Genomic DNA, 26,259 nt, shown 5'->3' on the forward strand with positions numbered 1-26,259 from the left:
CTCCCATAGGTGTAATATATTGGGTGCTATATATTGGGTGCTATGTATTGGGTGCTATATATTGGGTGCTATGTATTGGGTGATATATATTGGGTGCTACATGTTGGGTGCTATGTATTGGGTGATATGTATTGGGTGCTATATATTGGGTGCTTTCTCAGCAGGCAATATCTGATCAGAACTAAAAGATCAGTCACCCAAGGACCTCTTTCAGTATGTGAGGTGCTTTGCCAACCTTGGAAATGGTATTTGCCCCATTTCCTGCATCTTTTCTTTGTAAATCATCCCAAGGACCAAATAATTAGACCCAGGGCCGCCATTAGAAATCACGGGGCCCCGTACAACAAAATTTTTGGGGCCCCCTGGGCCCCGCCCACACTGACGACCAAGCTCCGCCCCATATCCCGCCCACATCGCAGTTAAAAGACCACACAGACATCAGCGCTAAAAAAGTAACCCCCCCCACACAAGTTTTAAAAAGCTATTGATGGTCAGGGCCCCCTTATAAAAAAAATTGGGGCCCCAAAAAAAAAAAATTAAAATTTTTTTTTTTTAAAAAACATTGGTGGCAGGGGCCCCCTGTTAAAAAAAAACTTGGGGCCCCAACAAAAAAAAATGTAAAAAAAACTAAAAAATAAACAAACATTGGTGGCAGGGGCCCCCTTCTAAGTTAAAAACAAATTGGGGCCCCAAAAAAAAATTTGAAAAAAAATTAATTTTTTTTTGAAAAAAAAAAAAAACATTGGCGGCAGGGGCCCCCTTTTAAGTTAAAAACAAATTGGGGCCCCAAAAAAAAATTTGAAAAAAAATTAATTTTTTGAAAAAAAAAAAAAACATTGGCGGCAGGGGCCCCCTTATAAGTTAAAAACAAATTGGGGCCCCAAAAAAAAAATTTGGAGAAAAAAAATTTTTTTTGAAAAAAAAAAAAATGGTGGCAGGGGCCCCCTTACAAGTTAAAAACAAATTGGGGCCCCAAAAAAAATTAAAAAAAAAAAATTTTTTTTTGAAAAAAAAAAAAAACTGGTGGCAGGGGCCCCCTTACAAGTTAAAAAAAATTGGGGCCACCAAAAAGAAAATTAATTTTTTTTTTAAAAAAAAAACCCAAAAAAAAACAATGGTGGCAAGGGGCCCCTTACGAGTTAAAAAAAAAAATTGGGGCCCCAAAAACAAAAGTTTTAAAAAAAAGATTGGTGGCAGGGGCCTATAGAATATTAAAATAATACATTGGTGGCCAGGGGATTAAAAAAAAAAAAAAACACAAACTGGTGTTCAGTAGAATTGAACTCATGGCTTCAGTACTTCAACTTCGCCTCCTTTCGTGACTTCGGGTCTTTTCACCGCTTCAGGACTTCGGCTTCGGCTGTTTTCGTGACTTCGGGTCTTTGCGCTGCTTCAGGACTTCGGCTTCGGCTGTTTTCGTGACTTCGGGTCTTTTCGGCGCTTCGTGACTTCGGCTTTTTCCGTGACTTCGGGTCTTTTCGTCGCATCGGCTTCGGCTTTTCGGCACTTCCGCATTCGGCACTGAAGAGGCAAGACGTACGGCTCGGGCGCTCGTAAGGGGGGCCCGGATCTTCAAAAAAATGCAGCGCTGCCGGGCCCCCCTTCATGCCCGGGCCCGGTACGCTTGTCACCCCTGTCCCCCCCTGATGGCGGCCCTGATTAGACCCATGTAAACTGTTCTTCCCCTAACGATCAGTTTGATGGTGTATTTAGTAGGGATGCACCGAATCCACTATTTTTGGATTCAGCCAAACGCCCGAATCCTTCGCGAAAGATTCGGAAGAATTCCCGGTGGGAAGAGGAAAACATTTTTTACTTCCTTGTTTTTTGACAAAAAGTCACACGGTTTCCCTCCCCACTGCTAATTTGCATGTGCAAATTAGGGTTCGAATTCAGTTTGGCCAGGCGGAAGGAGTGGACGAATCCTGCTGAAAAAGGCCGAATCCCGAACCAAATCCTGAAATCGGTGCATCCTTAGTATTTAGTCATGTATCCACTGATTTGGTCTTTATTACGTCCTGCAGGTCTATTGGACAACTAGACCATGTACAGCAAATGGACCTTTCTGCTGTGCTCATTGACCGCGAGTAGCCACCAGTAAAATACAGCAGATGTGGTTGGAAACTAGGAACAGTTAGTAGCCCTACACTTATGATTAGAATGCCTGTAAATCCAAACATTAGTCATACCCTCATTACTGGTTTAGCCTAAAACACTAGTGCAAACCAATGACCAAAACTGTACTATTATTACACTATGATGGATTTCATGGGCTGTAATGCTCGCATTAGCCGGCTGTTAGCAATACATGGCGCATAAGATGAATGCATTCAGCATTGGCCAAGCCATTATCTTCCATTATAGACAACCTGGACTTTATGTTCCCATTTATAAAGAATACATTAATGTGTCTATATTTGAAGTACTATAATAATGTTTTCTTACAATCTGCAGTAATCCCTAATTGTTGCTACCAAATGATTTCTATACATTAGCTACATATTCACTGGAAATTCTTTTATATTACAGGTATGGGACCTGTTATCCAGAATGCTCGGGACCTGGGGTTTTCCGGATAACGGATCTTTCTGTAATTTGGGTCTTCATGCCTTAAGTCTACTAGAAATTCATTTAAACATTAAATAACCCCAATAGGCTGGTTTTGCTTCCAATAAAGATTAATTATTTCTTAGTTGGGATCAAGTAAAAGCTACTGTTTTATTATTACAGAGAAAAAGGAAATCATTTTTAAAAATTTGTATTATTTGGATAAAATGGAGTCTATGGGAGATAGCCATTCTGTAATTCGGAGCTTTCTGGATATCGGGTTTCCGGATAAGGGATCCTATACCTGTACTATAATAATGTTTTCTTACAATCTGCAGTAATCCCTAACAGTCGCTGCCAAATGATTTCTATACTATACATTTGCTACATATTCACTATAAATCCTTTATATTAAAAAAAAATTAAAAATGTAATGAATATGCTAGTGAGCAAAATATATCCTGAAAAGGACTGCCATTTTAGATTTTTAATTCCTAAATTAAAGCAATTTTCTATTTTCAATAATACACACTACCCCCGGTCATCCAATTAAGACGTACAACCTCTGACATTTTCTATTTCGGTTCTATTTAAATATTCATTGCTTCATTAGGATTCCTACACAACGGCAGATGTTAAGGACCAAAACATGACAAAAAAAAGGGATTCTGAACAAAGCATCTGCTCCAAATACAATGATGGGAACCTGTGAAACAAAAGGTCGGTCTGATGAGATATGATTTCACAAAGGTGTCACTACTCTCATTTGAGCAATGTATATAAAATATTTTATAAAAACTGTAGCTATTAATAATTCAATGCTGTTTTTTTTATTACCAAATGCAATTGAAAGCCATGTGACTCATCTTTCAATCCAGATCACTTTTAAGGGCCTATATATACTGGCGCTGGAATTTCCGTCTATTCAATTGTATGAATATATTGAAATTATACAAACAGGTAGAATAAATGGAATTCGTCAGCTGCACTCAAACCTGAGTCTCCAATGCATTAAAAATATGCCTGTATGTATGAGCCCTTAGGTTGTTTTCATATGTGTATTTTACTATAATCACATCCTTATTCCATTGTGTTACTCTGCTACAGAAACTTTGTTACAATCAAACAAATGACCTATAAGCCACATTCCTTATGACATCATACCTCCTTGACAACATACCTCCTAAAATTTTGGAAACAGAAAGAGCGATAGAATGGTCAATCGTGCAGATGTCACAAACCAGTAAATTGCTCCAACTGCGAATTCGCAATTCCGAAGACCTGGAAAATGGCTGCGGTGAAGTCCGATGCCTGAATCTGCACCGAGGGGTAAGTATAAAGTTAGGGGCAACCTGGAGGGCAGCCAGCCTAGGGGGAGGAGGGAGGGGGTCTACGTGGGTGGAGGGTAGGGTTTTTTTGGCTAAACAGTTGAATTCTCATACGACTTGGACCCCAGCAATCAGATAACTGAAACTGCAAACTGGAGAGCTGCTGAATAAAAGCTAAATAACTCAAAAAACACACATAATAAAAAATAAAAATCATTTGCAAATTGTACTCAACGTTCATTTAAAGATGAACAACCCCTTTAATTGCTATGTCCATTGTTGTAGTTTGGCTGTAATCTTCTTCACTCAATGTTTGTGCAGTTGCGTTGTTACTGTATTCATTTTAGAAAGCACTACATAATGTACAGGCCTAATAGATAAAACCATACATAACTAGAATAACGTCACATCAATGTAGAGACAAGCACAATAGACTGTAGCTGGTATCTAGAGTACTTACTAGGCAGGTCGATGGTAGAAAGCTATTCACTCTGGAAATACTCCACATACCCTCCAGGTATTGTTGCGCCTGAATAGTTACAGAACTCAATGCTCCACCGAGGCTGCTGGGAGCCACTGTAACTTGGACACTTGAGTTTGGAAAGCTGCTACCGCCCTGCGGCCATCCAAGTCCTTTCTTCCTCTCTGCCCCATGGAAAAGGTTGGTTGATTTTCCAGAAGGTCTCCCCACCTGCCCCGCAATCATCATCAACTCTTTCTGGGGTGAAACAGTGATCATGCTTTGAGGGGGCAGCCTGGGAATGACACTAGCCACAGGCACAGAGGTTGGAGGACAATCAAGTATTTCCGAGCAGCCAGCTTGATTAAGAGCTTGAATCATTTGCACGGCCTCCTGCTTTAACTGATTCAGGTGAGTCGCGCAGATATCGCATCTGTTCTCTCCTTCATTCCTGCTCTTTTGCAAATAGTCAGGCACTTGAAGCTTGTCAAAAATTAAAGCTGAAAATTGCGGGTTCTGAAAAGAAAAAAAAGTGAATAATTAACTCTAGGAACTATGATCAAAGCAAACATATTTCCTTAAACCCAAGATAACATGGCGTCACATCTCGTGCACGTGATCCCTTTCACACATGGGATCCATTTTAGCTGTTGAAAATATTTAACATTTATTATGTATAAACTGGACCTTGTCCTGTTCTATATCCTGGCTGCAGGGATCAAAAGCCCTTTAAAATTTCCCACTTACTTTCTGACACCTTTGTGCCATCTGTTCTAACGTTTGACCCTTATTTATGCTAAATGGAAACCGGAACTAAAAATATAAAGTATTCCTATGTACATCCAAAGGCTTAGATGGAGAATAATGAAGATTTAGAGAGGTTTATCTACCCCCATAAAAAGATCAACACTTAGGGGCTGATTCATTAAGGGTCGAATAGCGAGGGTTAATTAACCCTCGATATTCGACTAGGAATTGAAATCCTTCGACTTCGAATATCGAAGTCGAAGGATTTAGCGCAAATACTGCGATCGTACAATCGAAGGATTATTCCTTTGATCGAACGATTAAATCCTTCGAATCGAACGATTCGAAGGATTTTAATCCAACGATCGAAGGAATATCCTTCGATCAAAAAAACTTAGGAAAGCCTATGGGGACCTTCCCCATAGGCTAACATTGACTTCGGTAGCTTTTAGCTGCCGAACTAGGGGGGTCGAAGTTTTTTTTAAAGAGACAGTACTTCGACTATCGAATGGTCGAATGGTCGAATAGTCGAACGATTTTTAGTTCGAATCTTTCGATTCGCAGTCGTAGTCGAAGGTCGAAGTAGCCCATTCGATGGTCGAAGTAGCCCAAAAAATACTTCGAAATTCGAAGTTTTTTTACTTCGAATCCTTCACTCGAATTTAGTGAATCGGCCCCTTATATATTCATATGAGCCATGAATACCTTGTAAGTTATATAAACTGTGCTTAGTCGAACGATTTTTAGTTCGAATCCTTCGATTCGCAGTCGTAGTCGAAGGTCGAAGTAGCCCATTCGATGGTCGAAGTAGCCCAAAAAATACTTCGAAATTCGAAGTTTTTTTACTTCGAATCCTTCACTCGAATTTAGTGAATCGGCCCCTTATATATTCATATGAGCCATGAATACCTTGTAAGTTATATAAACTGTGCTTAGTGATGTCATCGGTTATTATCAGTGCTTAGTAATCTAGAAATCCGTAGCAACCAATGAGATTTTTGCTTTATAACACCTGACCAATAAATGATAACGACTGATTAGTGAAACCTGGGTAAATGTTGAACCTCTCATTGCATTACCCTTTGAGTGCTAAAAAAGCTTTCAAGATAAGTACCCCTTTAAGAAAAATAGTGTAATATTGTTAAATCAAATAATACTTCTATGAAAAGTCAAAGTTCCCTTTTTGCTGCTGTGAATTTTACTGTCATGTGTATAAAAGACTTGTGTTGTCAAATTAAGTCATTAATTGCCTCGAAAACATTGAATTTTTTTTTTTTTTTTAACAATGTTTTATTGAGTTTTCATAAACACAACAGATTATGGTTTACAACATATGAAGTATGTCAAGATAAGCATAGAAAAAGAATATACAATGCTGCATGACATACCAAGGAATTAAACAAATGAGTACATATACTTAAAGTGATACTGACACTAAACAACTACTTTTTAAAATATGAATGTACATTAAAAGTTACCTATAGGTCATGTTGATCGTTTTTTGCTGAGAGATTTGTTTTCGTAAGTAATTGTTAGTTGAAGTTTCGAAACCTGACTGTTTTGCCAACCTGACTGTCCCATCTCAGCCTGTTAGTTACAGTTTCTAATGCTAACGGACTCCTGCTGCACAAATATGGCAGCCCCCTCATAGAGGAACATGGGGCATCAGACAGGTAATGTAAAAGCATTGTGCAAATACTTTATGGCAAAGGTATAATTAGCTTTCAAAGGCAATATTATGATAGATGTAAAAAAGAGTTTAATTTCTGGTGTCCGTATCTCTTTAAAGTCAAAGAATTCAAAGGGAAATAGATAACAAAGCATAAAATAAAAGGGAAAGAAATAAAAATAATTAAATAAATAAATAAACCAAAACCTCACTCAGTGGTTTTACAGATATAAACTTTATAAGTAGCACTATCAGATTTGCAATATCTCTAAGCATTGAATTTTTTCTTTGCACATTGTCACCGTGGTTCAGCTACTGAAAACAAATTCGCCCGTGAGACATTACCCTTTCAAAAAGAAAAAACAGGACAGGCATAGTCAGCCTATTAAGTATAAGAGTGGGATTGATAATAAACCTAAAAACAGGCAAAATAAAAACGTCTAATTTTATTCAATATCCAGTAGGACCTTTCACCGATTTAGCTTGGATTTGGGTGGGGCTGTAACTACCCTAAAGGTGGCCATAGACGCACAGATAATATCGTACGAAATGAATTTTCGTCCGATATTCGTTCGGTGTATGGTGGAAAAAGAGCCGACCGATATCGGCAGAAGACTTGGATATCGGTCGGCTTGTCGATCGGGCTGGACGGAAAATTTTGATCGGGTGCCTTTGAAGGGACCCAAACATCGCCCATTGTTAGTGCTGAATCGTCAGATACAGGTAGAATTCTATTGTTTCTACCTGTATATCTAACGATTCAGCTCTACACGTGTGTATTGAAACGAACGATCTTTCTTTGAAAGATCTTTTCCAAGAAAGATCGTAATTGTTACGTCTATGGCCACCTTAAGGATACCAGAGGCTAAATATTAATAAAGCTTGAATTATAAACCAGATATAGATAGAGAATGCATGGAAAAAAATGACTTCAATTTAAACCAAATAAAATAACTCATTCCATGCATGCTGTTTTCGGATTCTTCTATACATAAATGGCTATGAGGAATGCTGACAGATGTAACTTCCCTGTAGTCACACGCAAAGCATCCAACTTATTTGCTTTGATCTACCAACGGGGTGTAGAATGGACTTTACAGCTTCTAATATTCCAGAGCTGGAATATTTTTTTTTGTCCCTGTATTGGAATTTTGATGGTTTATTTGCTAGAGAGTATTTAACACCAGTTTTTCTAACAAGGTTTTTTTTTTATCATTTCTAGCTGTACTTCTCCTGCTGTTTGTTGTTCAACCAACTGTGCAACCAGATTACTTGGTCGTGTTTCTACTTAATGTAGCAAAACACCTGGCCCCGCGGATGGGCGCGAAGGTTAAAGGAAACACACAACCGGTCATGGAAAGATCAGACCCCTCATTAAACTTGAAAGTGAAGTCTGCACTGTTTTATTATCACATGGTAAACTTTTGTTTCGCAGTCAGCTCCTAAGGGCAGTTAAGATTATGGCGAGGATTTTGTCTCTCCCGCTAGGATGGAGGAAATGAAAGCCAAGTGGAAAAACAAGGAGGGCAACCTCACATGAAGATCAGTGACCTTCACCAACGGCCTGCTATGTGACAGCAAACCTATTTTTTATTTTTGCTTTGAGCAAACACATTCTGAATGCTTTGAATTTTAGAAGGGAAATGATGATACAATGACAGGGTACAGCTAACAGAAATACACCGTGAGTAGAAAAACAAGTAAGCCATGTTAAAGTGGGTCACGTAAAGGATATCCAACTATCGTCTATGACCGTATGGCAGAAATGCTGTTCCGTTTTATCTGAACAAAGCACTTGGCAATAACATTGACCCACAGTCATTTGTTGCAAAAGTGCTATGTCTATCGAGCATTTAATTCTTTTAACTGTGGCTCTTGAGTTAGAAGAATGCTGAGGATTATACTATAATTAAGAGATGTTTAGACTTTTTGGGCTCAAGTTTCTCCTTGCTATTCAACCCATTTGCAGCTTATAACAATGTTATAGATACATGGGGCATTAAAGAAAGAACTTTAGTATTCAGTAGCCAGTAGCCTTACCGGTCTCCCAGTTGGATCTTATTATCTCTTGCATTAAAAGCCAGACTCAAAGTTTTGAAATCTCTTTAGTAGTTAATAAACAGATGGAAAGTTATGTGCTGAAGACTCATGATCTAAAGCAGTGATCCCCAATCTGTGGCTCATGTTGCTCAGGTTGCTCTCAGTGGTTTCTAAGCAGGTGATTATTTTTTTAATTTCAGGCTTGGAGGCAAGTTTTAATTGCATAAAAAGTAGGTGTATTGTCAAGTAATGCCCCCTGTAGTCTGTCCATCCGCACAGGGTTTCCCAAATACCCTTATGACCTTATTGACATCTCCCAGGACATTCTTCATGCTTGTGTTGCTCCCAAACTTTTTCTACATTGCCTGTGGCTCACGACACGAGTAAAGAAGTTCGGGGGCCCTTCATCTAATGGATTCTCATAAAAAATTAATGGGTGGGGGGGGATTTACTTACTTCTTTGAATGTGCACTTTAGTATGCATCCTCAATTTTGCTGGTATTATGGTAAAATGTGGTGACTTCACCTTTACTTTTTTCTGCAAATATCGGCAACGTCAAATAACTCTTCAAGCAAACAAAGATCATAAATCTCAACCCTTTCAACACAGGATATAATGTGATGGCCATCAATGTGTCAGTCTGATTATAAAAACTCTTCGTATAAGACTTCAAAATAACTAACAGAAAATGCCTTTTTAGTTACATATAATGCCATATATGTATATAAGACTGCAGTCAAATATTGCAGATTTCCATGCCAGCACACATTAAGAGTAAGTGATAGCTGAGCATTATGATGCATGAGTAGGCAATACCAGCCAATACATTTATTCCCACTGCCCAGTAGTAGGATCCAGCTGAGTTATTATAGGCTGCCTGCTCCCAGCAATGAGCTCACCACAGTTTAAAGGGATACTGTCATGGGAAAAACATTTTTTTTCAAAATGAATCAGTTAATAGTGCTGCTCCAGCAGAATTCTGCACTGTGGGGCCAGACATATTGTCAATTTCCCAGCTGCCCCAAGTTATGTGACTTGTGCTCTGATAAACTTCAATCACTCTTTACAGCTGTACTGCAAGTTGGAGTGATATCACCCCCCTCCTTTTTCTCCCCCAGCAGCCAAACAAAAGAACAATGGGAAGGTAACCAAATAGCAGCTCCCTAACACAAGATAACAGCTGCCTGGTAGATCTAAGAACAACACTCAATAGTAAAAACCCATGTCTCACTGAGACACATTCAGTTACATTGAGAAGGAAAAACAGCAGCCTGCCAGAAAGCATTTCTCTCCTAAAGTGCAGGCACAAGTCACATGACCTGGGGCAGCTGGGAAATTGACAAAATGTCTAGCCCCATGTCAGATTTCAAAACTGACTATAACAAAAATCTGTTTGCTCTTTTGAGAAATGGATTTCAGCGCAGAATTCTGCTGGAGTAGCACAATTAACTGATGCGTTTTGAAAAAAACACGTTTTCCGATGACAGTATCCCTTTAAGAATGTAATTAGCTAAGCAATGACAATGAGGTAATTCAGCATTGCCATGCCACAATGATGTCCATAGCCAAGGCCAAATGAGCATGCTACAGGGACAGGTTACTAATATATACAGAGTATTGTTCAGTGATCTGGTAATAGAAGGGACCTATTGTAAAGACACAAAGGGTCATAAAGGATGAGTGCAGTTTAACGTCAAACTGCATTTTTACAATGCCTTCACAATAGCCATTTTCTTGCCAGACCAGTCCATAACAAATGGGTGAATGTAATAGCAGTTGGTGTCAATGGGATTTATTAGGGTCCCTGCACGTTACAACGTTTGGGCAATATCATTGGTTGGTCAGAAAATAGCATGGATTCTATTTACGTTCCAAAGAAGTTACTCTAAGTAGATGACCCTAGTTCCTCTAACAAGACTTGGGGGGAGGGGTTTCTTTATTACCTAGAAAACTATAATGTTTTTCTGGACAGGTTTAAATTAAAGGGTGCAAAATGGCATAACTATATATACTGAGTATTTCTGCCTATTCCAGGGGCAACTTCAAGCTGGCGGTAATAAGTACAGGACCCCTTTCAAGCTGCTGCCCTCTTTAACTCTTGTTTTAATGTAAAATGGGTATAATATATCATATAATGTATATAACATGATATCACCAACAAGAAATACGAGTCATACCCTTAAATACCCGCATTTTTATGTTAAAATGCCAGCCTATGGACATTCGATACTTAGAGAGTCCCACGGCTGCTCTAGTTGCCATTAGTGGTGCGTAGAAGATACACAAATAAAGATCATTTTCAAAGGAAATCTCAACGTGGAATGTCTGAAATGACAAGAATCAAATAAATGTGCCACAGTTGTTGATATTTAATCTTTTTTTTTTTTTTTTACCAAACATCCTGTTCCAAACAAGACCCTTTTCTTTATAAATAAGGCATTTCTATCTATGCATATGGAATTCCTCACAAGGAAAAAAAAATGGGCATTTACTGGATATCAACATTATTACATGTTTAGGGACGATTATCTATCAAACACAGCTGTCCTTCAGTTAGATACTAAGGTCAAGCCAATCAGTCCATCACACAGCATTAGTGCCCTGGTAATTCACCAAGTACAGCACATTCATTTACAATGAACCCAGACACACTCACATGCCATTTACAGGCAGCAAATGTGTACATGCAGCAAGGATTACTCAAGTAAATGGTATACCACTGGTAATCAGTAACAAAGGATTAACATGAGTATTAATGGTCAGTATGGCTTTTGTCATACAATCAGCTGCATCTTAAAACAAGGTTTGTTGTTTCCAGGGGAGCCTGTAGTCTATTATACCCCCAAAGAGATGTAATGAAATCTATTTCAATCCACATGTGTGGGGCCATCCCCAGAAAGTCGGCCAGATCTCGATCGGGCAGGTTAAAAAATCCTGTCGGATCGCGGCCGCATCTATGCATGTATTCGGTCCCGTAATCCGACCGCCCATATCTGATGCATTCTGATTTGATCGTTGGGCCCTAGGGCCCACGAACAGATCAGCCCAATATCGCCCACTTCAATGTGGGCATATTGGGGAGAGATCCGCTAGTTTGGTGATGGCCACCTTTAGGCAATGGCATAGAGTAATTCTGAGAGATTTGTAGAGCAAATGCAGGGCATAATTACAGTTGCCAAAAACCACACAACTGACCTATATGTGAAATGCTTGCAAGCGCTTGTGGACATGTTTGTAAAGTGAATGTTGCCTGAAAGCAAACCAACCTACATGCAATTCATACAGAAGTGTAATGGGCGAATTTGTCCCGTTTCACTTCACCCAAAAAAATTTGCAAATTTCCAGCGAAATTCTCAAAATGGCGAAAAATTTGCGAAACGCGTTGAAGTCAAAAAATTATTTTGACGCAAGTCAATTTCGACGCCTGCAACAATTGTTGTACATGCGCCTATTTTGGTCAAATGCATTAAAGTCAATGTGCGTGCGAATAATTTTGTCACGCGACTATTCAGACGCGCACCCAAATTATTTTTAATTTTTTCCCGCAAATGTATTGTGAAACGCAAAAATTCACACGAATTCGCACCTGCCAAATTTATTTGCCCATCACTATACAGAAGCCAATAGGAATGGTTTGGGCACATGGCTGTTCAAAGCACCGAAGTTAGTTTTCCGCTAGACTACACACATAAAGTACACTTAATGTGCATCATTTTCCAGTTGTCAAAGAAGACAGATGATTGACCGTTATATGATAAGGTCACAGCATCCAGATTCTAAACAGTAGAGGACTCTGAACTCCTTCTCATTGACGTTTTGACGACATAGTAAGATGCTTTCCAGTTCACTGACATTAAAATAGACAAACGCATCTCTCGGCGTTAGAGAACTAGAGATCTACTGAGAGTCCCACTGAAAGTGTTACACATGATTAAGTTATATATAGTGCTCGGCACATGCCAGAAGCACATCTATCACTTCAACAGTCACAATCAAATTCCACCAATCCAAATTTGCCATTGGATAATCCCACTAATACTAAAGATAGTTTCCCAGCACAGAGATACAAAAGGTGACCGTTAATCACATCAACCCCTTTGCAATATTTTTTAACTTAAAGCTACTAGAAACTGCTCAATACAGTTGAATGGAGAGCATGAGATGTACAGTTGATCACTAATTAACAATAGGCTTTTATATTCTACGTAAAGGCTGTAGTGTTGAATGTGATCTCTTACCTAGCGCTAGTGGAATTGGAGTTTAGCACAGGAAACTCATCCCACAAAGTGTTCGGAACATCTGCTCTCTCATGGGACCAATGGAATAATGCAGACCTTTGTAACTCTATACTCTCACAAATTGACTTGGTCCACTGGGTGTAAAGAAATGATGAAAGCTAATGACTCTAATTAGGAGGAGCTCTGCCAACCTGTAATTCAGGACTTTGGAAAGAAACTTTAATTAAAAAATGGAATTCTCATAGAACATACCTGGTGGGGTTATGCCTTGCAATGTGCCATATTACTTAACTGACTGGGTTAATGAGATGAAGTCTTTAACCTTTATGTTGCCACTGGTTTTTCAACAAATTGCCCCCTCCCCTCTGTGGCCTGTTTATTGGGTTAAAACAGCATAAGGGGGGTTTTACAACACATCAAACACAGGCATATACAATTAGAGGCGAGCTCCTATTTCAGAATAAAAATGGGAAATGATACCCGGTATATTTAAAGTGTTATTGTCCATGTATATTTTTTACTTACAAGAGGCAATAAAGATAAAGATCGAGTACTATGTCCTCAGAATGTTTATTCTCGCACATTTGCATATGCACAATGATGGGAGGTGTCACCCTGCTAATTACACAAAAGGAACGGTGATACCAAACAGTTACAGTTATTTAAATACTTCACTAACTGCCCAGTCACAGGTATGGGTACAGTTGCATGGAGCACATCATGACTGATGCACAAATGCTCTTTTAAGGGTCAGGGCACACGCTCAGATTCGGGGAGATTAGTCGCCGGGGGACAAATCTCTTCTTCAGGCAACTAATTTCCCCAAACTGCCTCCAGCCGGCTAGAATGTAAATCGGCGGTGGGATGGCAATCAGAGCGCTTCGTTTTCCGAAGTTTCCTCGTGAGGCAACTTCCGAAAACAAAGTGCTCCAAGTGCCATCCCGCCGGCGATTTACATTCTAGCCGTCGGGAGGCAGTTCGCGGAGATTAGCCGCCCAGAAGAAGAGGAGATTTGTCGCCGGACGACTAATCTCCCCGAATCTGAGCGTGTGCCTTGACCCTAAAGGGCTCATTCATTGGCACCAGACATCTCCAATCAATATTCTAACTGCATTACTGATCAAAGCTGACAATTGCTGACTGTATGGGTAACTGCACTGGTATACTGTGGGCCTATGTCACTGAATGAACCTTACTATTGGTTGTCTTTGGAGAGTGTAGAAAAACATCTGATGAAGGGGCTTGCCCCGAAGCGTTACGTCGCTAAATAAATACACAGAGTTTATTCTGCTTGTAATAGCCTTATTGTGCTGGTATCTGTTTTATTGGGCACATACTGGAGGGTGCCGATCCCCCTTGAGACACTGAGCATCAGGCAGAACACTAGTTTTAAAGGCCAGGGTGTGCTGCTGATTATTGTATCTAGAAGCAGAAGCAGACACAGGTCTTTGCAATTATTAAGGGTATATACTCAGGCATTGTGGATCTGCTTGCCCATCGGGGTGTAAATATATATGAATGGTGAATAGTGGTAATTTCTTCATGCACAGAGACCTGTAGTGTCTACATGTTAGATCAAGATGTGGCTAGATGCAGTAACATTACTTAACAGCTGTTCAAATGGACCCCAAACTAATTGTGTGAACTAACCATAAAAATTAAATAAAATTGCTAGCGTGTATTTATTACAACAGCACAGGTTTCTGGAATCTAAGTTTATTGTCTAAGCTCCCTTTGCATTTCAATCTTAGTTTCTAGGCACTTAATTGGCACATTTTACTGGGCCCGAGCAAAGATGAATCCTGACACTGGAATGCACAATAGAGCCGAAACAGGAAGCCCCAGCAATCTGCTTTATTTACATTTCACACTTTCTCAGCAGCCTCTGCTTCATCCATTCTGTTACAACTTCCTCTCCTATTATCTCACTTTATAGAGCCCCTGCAGTGAGTGGATCGTTAGACTGTCTTCACCCACAACACAAATTATCCTCACAGAAGGCATTTGTAGCTAAGAGAATACATCCCGGGTCTTTAACCACAAAAAGAAATAACACTAATGAATTATTCTTTTAGTGCTTGACCAAAATATTTGCAGGGAATGTGGACATGACAAGGAATTAAAAAGACCCCTTTAACTCTGGATGGCACTCGGAGTGCTTTGTTTTCCAAAGTTGTCTGTAGTTGCCTCATGAGGAAACTTCGGGCGACTTTCAGAAAACGTTGCAATCCAAGTGCCCAGTGCCGTAACTAGAGGGGGACGGGCCCTGGTGCGTGACGCGCAGCCGAGCCCCCGCCCCCCCTCTGTACACACTGGATTTCAGTGGCACGTGGGCTGCCGGGGGGCCCTGAGGGGGTGCGGGCCCTGGCCCGCTTGCACCCCCTGCTCCCCCGGTAGTTCCGCCACTGCAAGTGCCATCCTGACGGGGATTTAGATTCTAGCCGGTGAGTTGGCTTTTCGGGGAGATTAGTCGCCTGAAGAAGACTCGATAAGTCGCCGGGTGACTGAATCTCCCCGAATCTTTGGGGTAGCCATACACTGGAAGATAAAGCTGCCGATTCGGCAATTTATCTGCCCATGTATGGGGCTTCCGACTGGTCTTCCCGTATGATATCTGGCTATGATATTGATTGGGAAGGTTTAATTTCTCCGCTGACCGACCCATCGGAGCCCATTGCTCCTTGTTGTAATCCTTAGGCCCGAATGTTCAGATTACCCCGATATAGCCCTGCCTTTGGTGGGCATATTGGTGAAAGATCTGCCCGTTTGGCTTCCAAGTCAATGACTACCAAGTAAATGCCTGTATTTATAATCATATATACTGTATAAACTTTCATGGATGGAAGATTGTTAATACACTGAGTAGAATCCCTATTATTGGGCAAATAGACTGGGTAGTAACGGATTTAGAAGAAACAGCTCAATTATAGCAAGCTTTACTAAAAAAGACTGAAAAACTTTTCTTTTGAATGTATATACAGGGGCACATTTATCAAGGGTCGAATTTCGAAGTTAAAAAACTTCGAAATTCGACCATCGAATTGGCCAAATTCGATAGTCGAACTTTTGTTTTTGAATTTTTTTTAGCTGTTTTCGGTCGAATTAAAATCGATCAATCGTAGAAATCATTCGAATCGAACAATTCAATCGATCGAATGATTTTCCAAAAAAATACTTCGACTTTTTAAAACCTAGCTCAATTTTGGCTATAGGTTCAAGAAGTCAACATAGGCTAACATAGCAATTCGGCAGGTTTAAGGTGGCGAGGTTTTTTAAGTATTTTCATTTTGAATCGAAGTCGAATTTGGCCTATTCTACGGTCGAAGTACCCAAAAAATACTTCGAAATTCAAAGTTTTTTCATTCGAAAATCCACTTCGACCCTTAGTTAATGTGCCCTTTAGAGTAGCATATGGCAAACTCTTTAGCAAATGATGGAGATGATGATGATAATGGTGATGAAGCAAAAATAATGATAGAGATGGCAAGTTTAAAGTCTTCGCACTATCAGATCTCTTTTTAAGTGTAACCAATACAACACTTTTATAAAGTATCATACTGCTGACTCTTCTCTAGATGATGTCAAGGGCATTCATGAAAAAAGAAAGGGGTAAAGTCTAGGGTTTCTTAATTGATGCTATTTATTGTATGATGTCACACAGCTTTAGCTGTTTTGCCAATTATCTGATTCTGAATCATTTCTTTTACAACCTTTTAAACAGCCAGATCCACCTCAATGTGCAATTAGTGATTCGTTGGCTTGGAGGGTATAATGCCGCACTCAGTCTTTCGCAGTACAGAGAAATGGACATTTTGCTAATATTTGGAGCAGTAATACTCAGCTAGAAAACCGTTAGCACACCAGGCAGTCTATGTGGCAAAATAATATTCCGCGTCCCAATTAGTTTATCACAGCTTCTGTTTCATTGCTGCTGCTTAAATGCATTGGCAGTGAAAACACTGTAGACCTGTCTTTCACTTTTACTGCAACTATCATGGCAACATCTGTTTCCCAGTATATCCACAACATGTTTTCCATGGGAAGGTGGCATTTTAGAAGCAATGCTTAATCGCCAGGGGGCCTGTAGCCCACCCCCTTCTCTCCCTCTTCCCAGGTTCAAGGTATTTACAATCATGCTAACGCTCTATTTCTTTCTTTTCCCACCCATTATTTCCCCCTTAGGGTGTCTGGTTTCCTAAACAGAATATATTTGCACAATCTTGAAATTACATTGGGAATTTGCCCTCAAGTGCAGACAGCTGCCCACCTGTAAAATTTATAAAACGCATTAAATAGAGTCAACAATGGGATTTGTTAGGGAGAACACTACAGTTTAAACGATCTTGAATATATTTATAATATTTAAAATAATATTTGACTTTCATTTTCATTATTATGTGCCTATTTTTGTATAGGGTCTCTGATTTTAATGACACTGAAGCCACCCAACACTGCCATTGTAGCCATGGTCACAAAAAAGGCAAAAAGGCAAACAGCTATGAAACCCATTTTAGAAAAAATAATTCAAGAGAGTGCATATTATTTTAAAAGGGTAGTTCACCTTTCAGTTAACTTTTAGGGGCCGATTCACTAACTTTGAGTGAAGGATTCGAAGTAAAAATACTTCGAATTTCGAAGTGTTTTTTGGGCTACTTCGACCATCGAATGGGCTACTTCGACCTTTGACTACGACTTCGAATCAAAGGATTCAAACTAAAAATCGTTCGACTATTCGCTTATTCGATAGTCGAAGTACTGTCTCTTTAAGAAAAAACTTCGACCCCCTAGTTCGCCATCTAAAAGCTACCGAACTCATTGTTAGCCTATGGGGAAGGTCCCCATAGGCTTTCCTAAGTTTTTTTGATCGAAGGATATTCCTTCGATCGTTGGATTTAAATCCTTCGAATCTTTCGATTCGAAGGATTTAATCGTTCGATCGAAGGAATAATCCTTTGATCGTTCGATCAAACTATTTGCGCTAAAATCCTTCGACTTCGATATTCGAAGTCGAAGGATTTTAATTCCCAGTCGAATATCGAGGGTTAATTAACCCTCGATATTCGACCCTTTGTGAATCGGCTCCTTAGTATGTTATAGACAGGGTCGGACTGGGGGACCAAGGGCCCACCAGGGCTCTGCGTCAGGCCGCCCCCTGCCGTGCGCATGCGTGAAAACGCACACGCAGTTTGTCATGACTGGCAGACATGAAGATGCGCAAATCGAAATCGCGCTTACGTGCACTGTTTTTGCCGTGAGTGGCAAATGAAGGAAGACATATGGATGAGATAAAGAGATGCAGGGTGCGGATCTGGTCCAGCGGGCCCACAAGAACTATGGGCCCACGGGTTTTTTTCCTGGTGTCCCACCGGCCCAGTCCGACCACGGTTATAAACCAATTGATCTTCATTGTTTATGTTTTTTTAGTTTTTTAACTATTTGCCTTTTTCTTCTGACTCTGTCAAGCTTTCAAATGGGGGTCACTGACCCCATATAAAAAAATGCTCTGTTAGGCTACAAATGTATTGTTATTGCTACTTATTAATTACTCATCTTTCTATTCATGCCCACACCTATTCATACCCTATTATATAAATCAATGCATGGTAGCTAAGGTAATTTGGAAATTAGGGAAACTGCAAACTGGAGCTGCTGAATAAAAACGTAAATAACTCAAAAAAGACAAATAATAAAAAATTCAAACCAATTGCAGACTATCACTCTCTACATCATACTAAACACTAAGAGGCAGAAGTCAAAATTCGAATTAAAAAAATGTGAATTTCGAAGCTAATTTTTGTGTACTTCGACTAGGGAATAGTCCAAGGTCGATTAGAATTTGAAAAAAATTTGAAAATTCGAATATTGAAATTTATTATATATTGTCTCTAAAATAATTTGAATTGCTCTGAGTGCTCTGTAATTCACCGGCAGGAAGGCAGGGGAGGCAGTTTGGGGAGATCGGTCGCCCTGAAGAAGAAGAGATTTGTTGCCGGGCAACTAATCTTCCCGAATCTACCTGTGTGCCCTGACCCTTACATTTAGAGCTGCAGTATTTCTGGTCAGGTGATTTTTGAGGGAGCGCAGAAAATATAATAAAATGGTCACTCAAGGCAAAAGATGTTAAATGGCAATATTTACTTGAAAATTCTAGTTTAGCAAGAATATGTCACTTAGGGGCAGATTGATCTAGGGTCGAATTTCGAGTTCATGGGAGTTTTTTTAAAACTCCCATAAACTCCCATGAACTCGACATTCGACCAATCAAAATGTATTTAAAAAAATCTAATTTTTCAAAGTCGGCTGAATAGGATCGACCCAAAAACTCGAATCGAATTTGATTTGAGTTTTTCAAATTCAATTAGAGTTTTATCAGCGCAAAAAACTTGAATGTCAGAAAGGCTGCAAACAACTCCAAATTGACGTCTTCCATAGAGTAAAACAGCAATTCGGCAGATGTTAGGTGGCAAATAGTCAAATTGGAGTTCTTATAGGGCCCTCGAAAATCGAGAATTTCTTAAAAAACTATTTTAACAATTCCCTAGTCGAACATTTGAATTTTAACTTTGAACCTTGATAAATGTGCCCATTAATGTTATATAAACTGTCTGATGCTTATGAATTCAATTTCAAGGTATCATTTTCCTTTAAAGGAATGTATATTTGAAAGTTTTGGCTCAATGTGCTAAAAAAAAATTTTTTGTCTGCAGACAAAACTTCTACACCAAACACACAAATATATATAAATATATGTAACTTAGTATTTTCTTTTTAAACAGCAACTTCACTCTTGGCAAACAATGTTTCAAAAGGCATCTGTCTGTTTCCCAAACTTCTGCACTCCTGCGATCCTCAGCCCATCATATTGCTGACAGCATGTCACAGCCAGTACATTCCCATAAACCAATTAGCACATTCTCTTGTTGATCCAAATTGTTAAATACTGCACATAGGTGTCACACTGAATGTTATTCTAAACTTGTTATTAGAAACGATTATTTATGACCTACAGCCTAGTACACTTTGGTAAAACTTCACCTTTAATTATTCTCATTTCTTAAATATAAATTTACTCTGTTCAAAAAGGATTTACTTTTAATTACTATTTTAATTAAAGGCCGATTGGTTTTCATTTTTTATTTTTTTATAGTTTTATAGTTTTTTGCCTTTTTCTTCCGACTCTTTGCAGCTTTCAAATGGGCCTCGCTGACCCCTTCAAAAAACAAATGCTCTGTACGGCTACACATTTAGGGGCAGATTTATCAAGGGTCGTATTTCGAGGGTTAAAAACCCCTCAAATTCGACCCTCGAAGTAAAATCCTTTGAATTAGAATATCGAATTCGAAGGATTTTAGTGCAAAAGCTTCGATCGAATGATCGAATAAAAATCGTTCGAATCAAACGAAGGATTTTTATTCAACCAAAAAAAACTTTGTGCTGGGGAAGGTCCCCATAAGCTAACATTGGACTTCGGTAGGTTTAAAGTGGCGAAGTATGAAGTCGAAGTATTTTTTAAAGAGACAGTACTTTGATTATCGAATGGATTTTTACTTCGAATCGTTGGAATCATTCAATTCGATGGAATTTGACCAATTCGATGGTCAAAGTACCCAAAAAATTACGTTGAAATTTGAATATTTTTTCATTCGAATTATTCACTTGAGCTTAGTAAATCTGCCCCTAATTGTTATTGCTACTTTTTATTACTCATCTTTCTATTCAGGCCTCTCCTAATCATAATCCAGTCTCTTATTCAAATCAATGCATGGTTGCTAGGGGAATTTGGGCCCTAGCTACCATATTGCTTAAAATGCAAATTAATGAGCTGCTGAATAAAATACAACCACGAGCTGTTATGCTAAGCTATTGATAACATTTCATTTACAATAGACTTGATTTGGTGTTAGTGGACCCCACAGAAGAATCTTTTTTAAGTCCCCCATAACTTTTCTTATAGGACCTTTTCGGTAATTATAGACAAGTATGGGATTTATTATAAGGAATGCATGCAACGTTCTGTAATTTGATGCACCATAGCTTAAGGCTACTAAAATACATTTTTAAAATTTAAATAAAATACAGTGGTCAAAGCTTGTTCTGCCAGCAAATTAGATTTACACTTTGGTTGTTTAGTTAACATCAAGGTATTCTCATGTTATTACAGAAAAAAAAAGAAATTAAGTCAGAAATGAAGAATTGTTTATATAAGAAACAATGTAAATGGCATTGCCATATTTTAGAGCCTTCTGGATAACAGGCTTCCAGATAATAGATCCCATACCCATCCCATTGTAGATAACAAATCAGCCATGGCTCATTGTGCTAATAAACTGCTTGGCCTGCTCCTTGTAATGCTACAACCCTGCCTGTTTGATTTTATCCTTACAATGGAACCATACAACTATCTACCAAAAAAGGTAATACAAGTGCAGCACAGGGAGCGAATGAAAAAAAAAAGTACGGTAGTTTAGACATGGCTATTCAGAATAAAAATGTCCTCGATCAAATAAGTTCTGAGACTGAATAATTGGCAAAAAAAATAGAATGTCTGGTGCAATTTATCTCTGCTGTCCGGACGCATTGGAAAATTTGGGAACATTCCACATACAAATATGCCTTGAACTGCTGTCAGAAGTTATTTGAGTTTAAGTTTTTCATGCAGGACACATAAACGTTCTGTGAAATATAATAAAATGTTACCTAGATGAACTGTTGACCGAAAAGCAATGATCATTAATTAAGAAATACTGATGCAACACTGCTCGTTATCATTGGTTTGAAAAATATATGTTAACCATGTGTTTTATATTAATTATCATACTTTTGCTTTATGTCTTGTTTGCAGACGCTAAAACAAAGACTGCATTTTGCAAATACATCATTGCATGGGGTTGTTTGATAAAACTATCTACCCAACTTACACTCCCTGCTGCTATGTTATTTTCCTTTATTTATATAACACTGACATGTTTATACAGTGCTTTATAGAGGTTGTTCATCATCCACAGACAATCCTTGCCCCAGTAGACCTTACAGACTAAAGGGACAAGGGCAGATTAAAGCTGCCGATATCTGTCCTTAAAGGTGGCCATACACTATAAGATCCGCCCGTTTGCCAAGGTCGCCAAACGAGCGGATCTTTACCCCATATGCCCACTAACGTCTGGGCGATATCGGATGAATCCTAACACTTGGACCTGGGGACGAACGATCGAATGACAATACTACGAATGGGCTCTGATGGGTCGCAGGACCGTCCTTGATCGTAGAAAAAAATCAAACTTGACCGATCGATATCTGCCCGATTTTTGGCCTGATACCGATCAGGAGTACCCGTCGGCAGCCACACACATGGGCATTTAAGCTGCCGAATTGGTCTAAAGGACCGATAGACGCTTTAATCTGCCAGCAGCGCCAGATTTGTTTCCCGGCCGCCCCTAGGCCACGCGGTCCGACCAGGCGGCCGCGCCATCCTAGCGCCCGCCTACACTTCCCCTTCCCAGCGCGCCAGCGAAAAAGCGCCGGCGCAGCTGGAGTCATTGAATGGGGACGCACACGTCCCCACAATGCGGCTGGGCGGCATGCCGCCCATATTTTTCGCCGCCCTAGGCCCGGGCCTATGTGGCCTAGCCACAAATCCGGGCCTGTCTGCCAGTGTATGGCGACCTTTATACCAATTCGGCAGCTTATCTGTCCGTGTATGGGGACTTCCAATGGGTCTTCCAGATGGATATCTAGCCACGATATCAATCGGGAAGGTTCCATTTTTCAGGCGATCGACCCGTCTGAGCCCATTGCTACTCATTGTAATCCGGATGTTTAGCCGTAGGGCCCAACGTTCCGCATATAGCCCTGCCTTTGGTGGACATATTGGGGAAAGATCTTATAGGGTATGGCCAACTTAAGGTACCTACAATATTCACATAACAAACTAGTCTAGATCCCTATGGCCACTAAATAGGGAAACGGCTTTCCCCAGCCTGTAGAAACGAAGCACATGCAATGAAGATCTTCATCAACATGCCATCAAGTGCTTTCTTCTTGGTGAACCATTGCAGTACAGAGAAGGACAAATCAAGGTCATATTGGTCAAGATAGAAAAGGCATAATATTTCATACTAGCCAACCCATTACTATTATTTATGTAGAACCCTTGTCTTCAGCAGTGGTTTACAGAGTAAAGGGACACAAGGCATTACAGTAATATACACAGTTAGAAGACAATAGAGAAAGGGCTATGCTCTGGACAGCTTACAATCTAAGAATGCATTAAATAATTGTAGGTAAAGTACGGTTGTGTGAGAGGTAAAACATTCCACTTTTCAGAGAAGGAACATACTCTGGGGTGTTGTTGGAAGCACATCTTAGAGAAAAAGTACAAAAACATTGCCACTGAGTATAGTACAATTCAGATTCTTCTAAATACTACATCTGAAGTTGAAAAGACCATAAATTCAGCTCTTCAGTTAGCAGCCCTTTCTATTTACAAGCACATCCCCTTGACTGCTGCCCAGGGACTTAGAAAAGCTGCAGCCAAATGCTCCCGCGTGATTCTAACGTGTTTTTCTATTTAAAACAAGCCATGATCTGGGCGTTGCTCATCATGACCTACTGTTTTTCCTGAGTTAACAACAGAATCAGGAAAGAGCAGCGTTGCCTAAACAGTTTGATATAACAAATGCCAAAAAAGCACACTGAGCAGAGACAGAATAGGAAATTCTTTCTGTGAAACAGAGCCAAGAGGTTAAACATTGATGGATTGGGCAAACTTCAACCTGTCCAGCAGACTGTTTCCCCTTTTAGTGATGTCATGTATGGAAAATGGTGCGGTAAAGATAAGATGGAATTAAGGGCTGGCATGGCAGGCGATCGTGTAAACATGCCCCTGGTGGAAAGAATTTCAAGTTAACTGGTTATACTGGAAAGCAAAAGAACAACAGAATGTTTAAAGGGATACTGTCATAGGGAAAGAAAACATTCAAACACTTCAGTTAATAGTGCTGCTGCAGCAAAATTCTGCACTGAAATCCATTTCTCAAAAGAGGAAACAGATTTTTTTATATTTCATTTTGAAATCTGACATGGGGTTAGACACATTGTCAGTTTCCCAGCTGCCTCCAGTCATGTGACTTGTGCTCTGATAAACTTCAGTCACTCTTTACTGCTGTACTGCAAGTTGGAGTGATATCACCTCCCTTTCCTCCCCAGCAGCCTAACCACAGAACAATGGTAACCAGATAGCAGCTCCCTAGCATAATATAACAGCTCCCTAGTAGATTTAAAGTGGACCTGTCACCTACACATAAAAAGCTGCATAATGAAAGTCCTTTGCAAATTAAATATGAAACCCCCAAAAAATGTTTCATTAAAACATCCATACCTGTTATAAAGGTGTTTAAATATCTAAACTGTCAATCAAATATTACCTGCCCCGCCTCTATGCCCGTGGCATAGAGGAGGGGCAGTCAATTACTTTTACTTTCCATTCAGCACTTCCTACATGTCACAGCTCTCCTCACATTCCCCCTTCCCTCCTCAGGCTCTATAATTGTGTAGGGCACTGCACATGGACATTAGGTCCCCCATTCTGGTGCATACACAAGATTTTGGGGTGATACACAATTTCCCTTAATAACCGTGTACACAAAATGGCTGCTGCCTGCTTGCTGTGATTGTATAATTCCAAGACAGAAGGAAATAACATTTACATAACAAATACAGTGTAAGTAAAGTTTATTTTGCTCAGCTAACATGATAGAAAAGAATTTGAAATTATTTCTTAGGGTGACAGGTCCCCTTTAAGAACAGCGCTCAATAGTAAAATCCAGGTCCCACTGTGACACATTCAGTTTCATTGAGTAGGAGAAACAACAGCCTGCCAGAAAGCAGTTCCATCCTAAAGTGCTGGCTCTTTCTGAAAGCACATGACCAGGCAAAATGGCATGAGATGCACCTACACACCAATATTACAACTAGAAAAAAATACACTTGCTGGTTCAGGAATGAAATTTTATATTATAGAGTGAATTATTTGCAGTGTAAACAGTGTCATCTATAAATAAAAACAAGATCATAAAAATCACGTCAGAATCCCTTTAACCTACATGTGGTGATTATTAACACAATGCTAAGGAAGGGCTTTCAGACTGGAGTTTGTAGGACAGATGCAATATCCCAAATGGTCCCAGACCGCCCAAGAGCTTTACAGACCCTTTTTGTATGACATCATCATTTAACTAAGACCCAGACAGCAAACACATTGGTATAACAGATTATTGCAGAACAAACGGTACTCTCGCATACTCGGCGCCGATCCAGGACACCATGTGAGGACAACAGCGTTCGTGTAAAATTTTCGGCTTTATTTCAACAAACACACAGGTGAGGGTTGCAGCGGTGGGTGTACAGGGCTGACTTACGCGTTTCTTGCCGGATCTCCCGGCACTTCCTCAGAGCCGGGAGATAACAGATTATTGTCCTGGTATAAAGAAGAGGCCGACAGTTCTTGGCCACAGGATACACATTTCACAGCTTTCCTTTCTGACACTTAGGCCAGAGAATGGAAAATGCCACAGTGTGCAACTGTAACCACAGACTCTTTCCGACAAGAGCAAATGGAATTTGTAGCAAGTGTGTGTCTGCCACCTGTTAGAGAATTCAAACTGGCTCTTATTTCAACCAAAACAACGTAACTATTTTCCTCTAATACATTCCCTGAGTCTCTGTGACCCAGCCCTACTTACACTACTTACACTTCACTAAGCTCGAGTGAAGGATTAGAATAAAAAATACTTCGAATTTTCAAAGTTTTTTTTTTGGCTACTTCGACCATCGAATTGGCTACTTCGACCTGCGACTACGACTTCGAATCGAACGTTTCGAACTAAAAATCGTTCGAATTATATATATATATTGTATATATATATATATATAATTGTATATATATATAGTTAAATACGTTTCAACAATTGAAATATCCCTAATAATAGACACACTTCAATTTGGCAAGCTACTGTATATACAAAGCAGAGGCAGAAAGTCTATGGTGAGAAGAAGGAGAGGCAGAAAGTCAATGATGAGAAGCAAGACAGGATATACAGGGATTGCAGATAAAAGGCAAACTGCTCTGTACATGATCAATTTATATCAATATAAGCTTATTTCAATGTCACTGTGTCCTTGAAAGTGTCCTTAAAGTGAATTTTTTTTTATAATGAGCTTCACAGAATGAT

The 26,259-nt window shown here is 39.6% G+C and overlaps 1 protein-coding gene and 1 long non-coding RNA gene across 4 annotated transcripts in view; one reads left to right on the forward strand and one right to left on the reverse strand.

Moving 5' to 3' along the window:
- The window catches only part of kif26a.S (kinesin family member 26A S homeolog), a 131,565-nt gene that overhangs the window by 72,742 nt on the left and 32,564 nt on the right, over positions 1–26,259 (reverse strand). For 2 of the 3 annotated variants that reach the window (XM_018232311.2, XM_018232310.2), the window contains exon 3: positions 4,336–4,851. In XM_018232311.2, coding sequence (XP_018087800.1) covers positions 4,336–4,851 — 516 coding nt within the window. Of the gene's footprint in view, positions 1–4,335; positions 4,852–13,030; positions 13,402–26,259 lie in introns of those variants that run through there. The other variant, XM_041575360.1, reaches the window with a different exon arrangement.
- Positions 3,130–8,344, forward strand: LOC121397791. Its single transcript, XR_005963927.1, has 3 exons — positions 3,130–3,267; positions 3,655–3,876; positions 7,974–8,344. It is a non-coding gene; the product is annotated as an uncharacterized LOC121397791 (long non-coding RNA).

Source organism: Xenopus laevis, chromosome 8S (genome assembly GCF_017654675.1).
Source record: "Xenopus laevis strain J_2021 chromosome 8S, Xenopus_laevis_v10.1, whole genome shotgun sequence".
Classification (NCBI taxonomy): Eukaryota; Metazoa; Chordata; class Amphibia; order Anura; family Pipidae; genus Xenopus; species Xenopus laevis.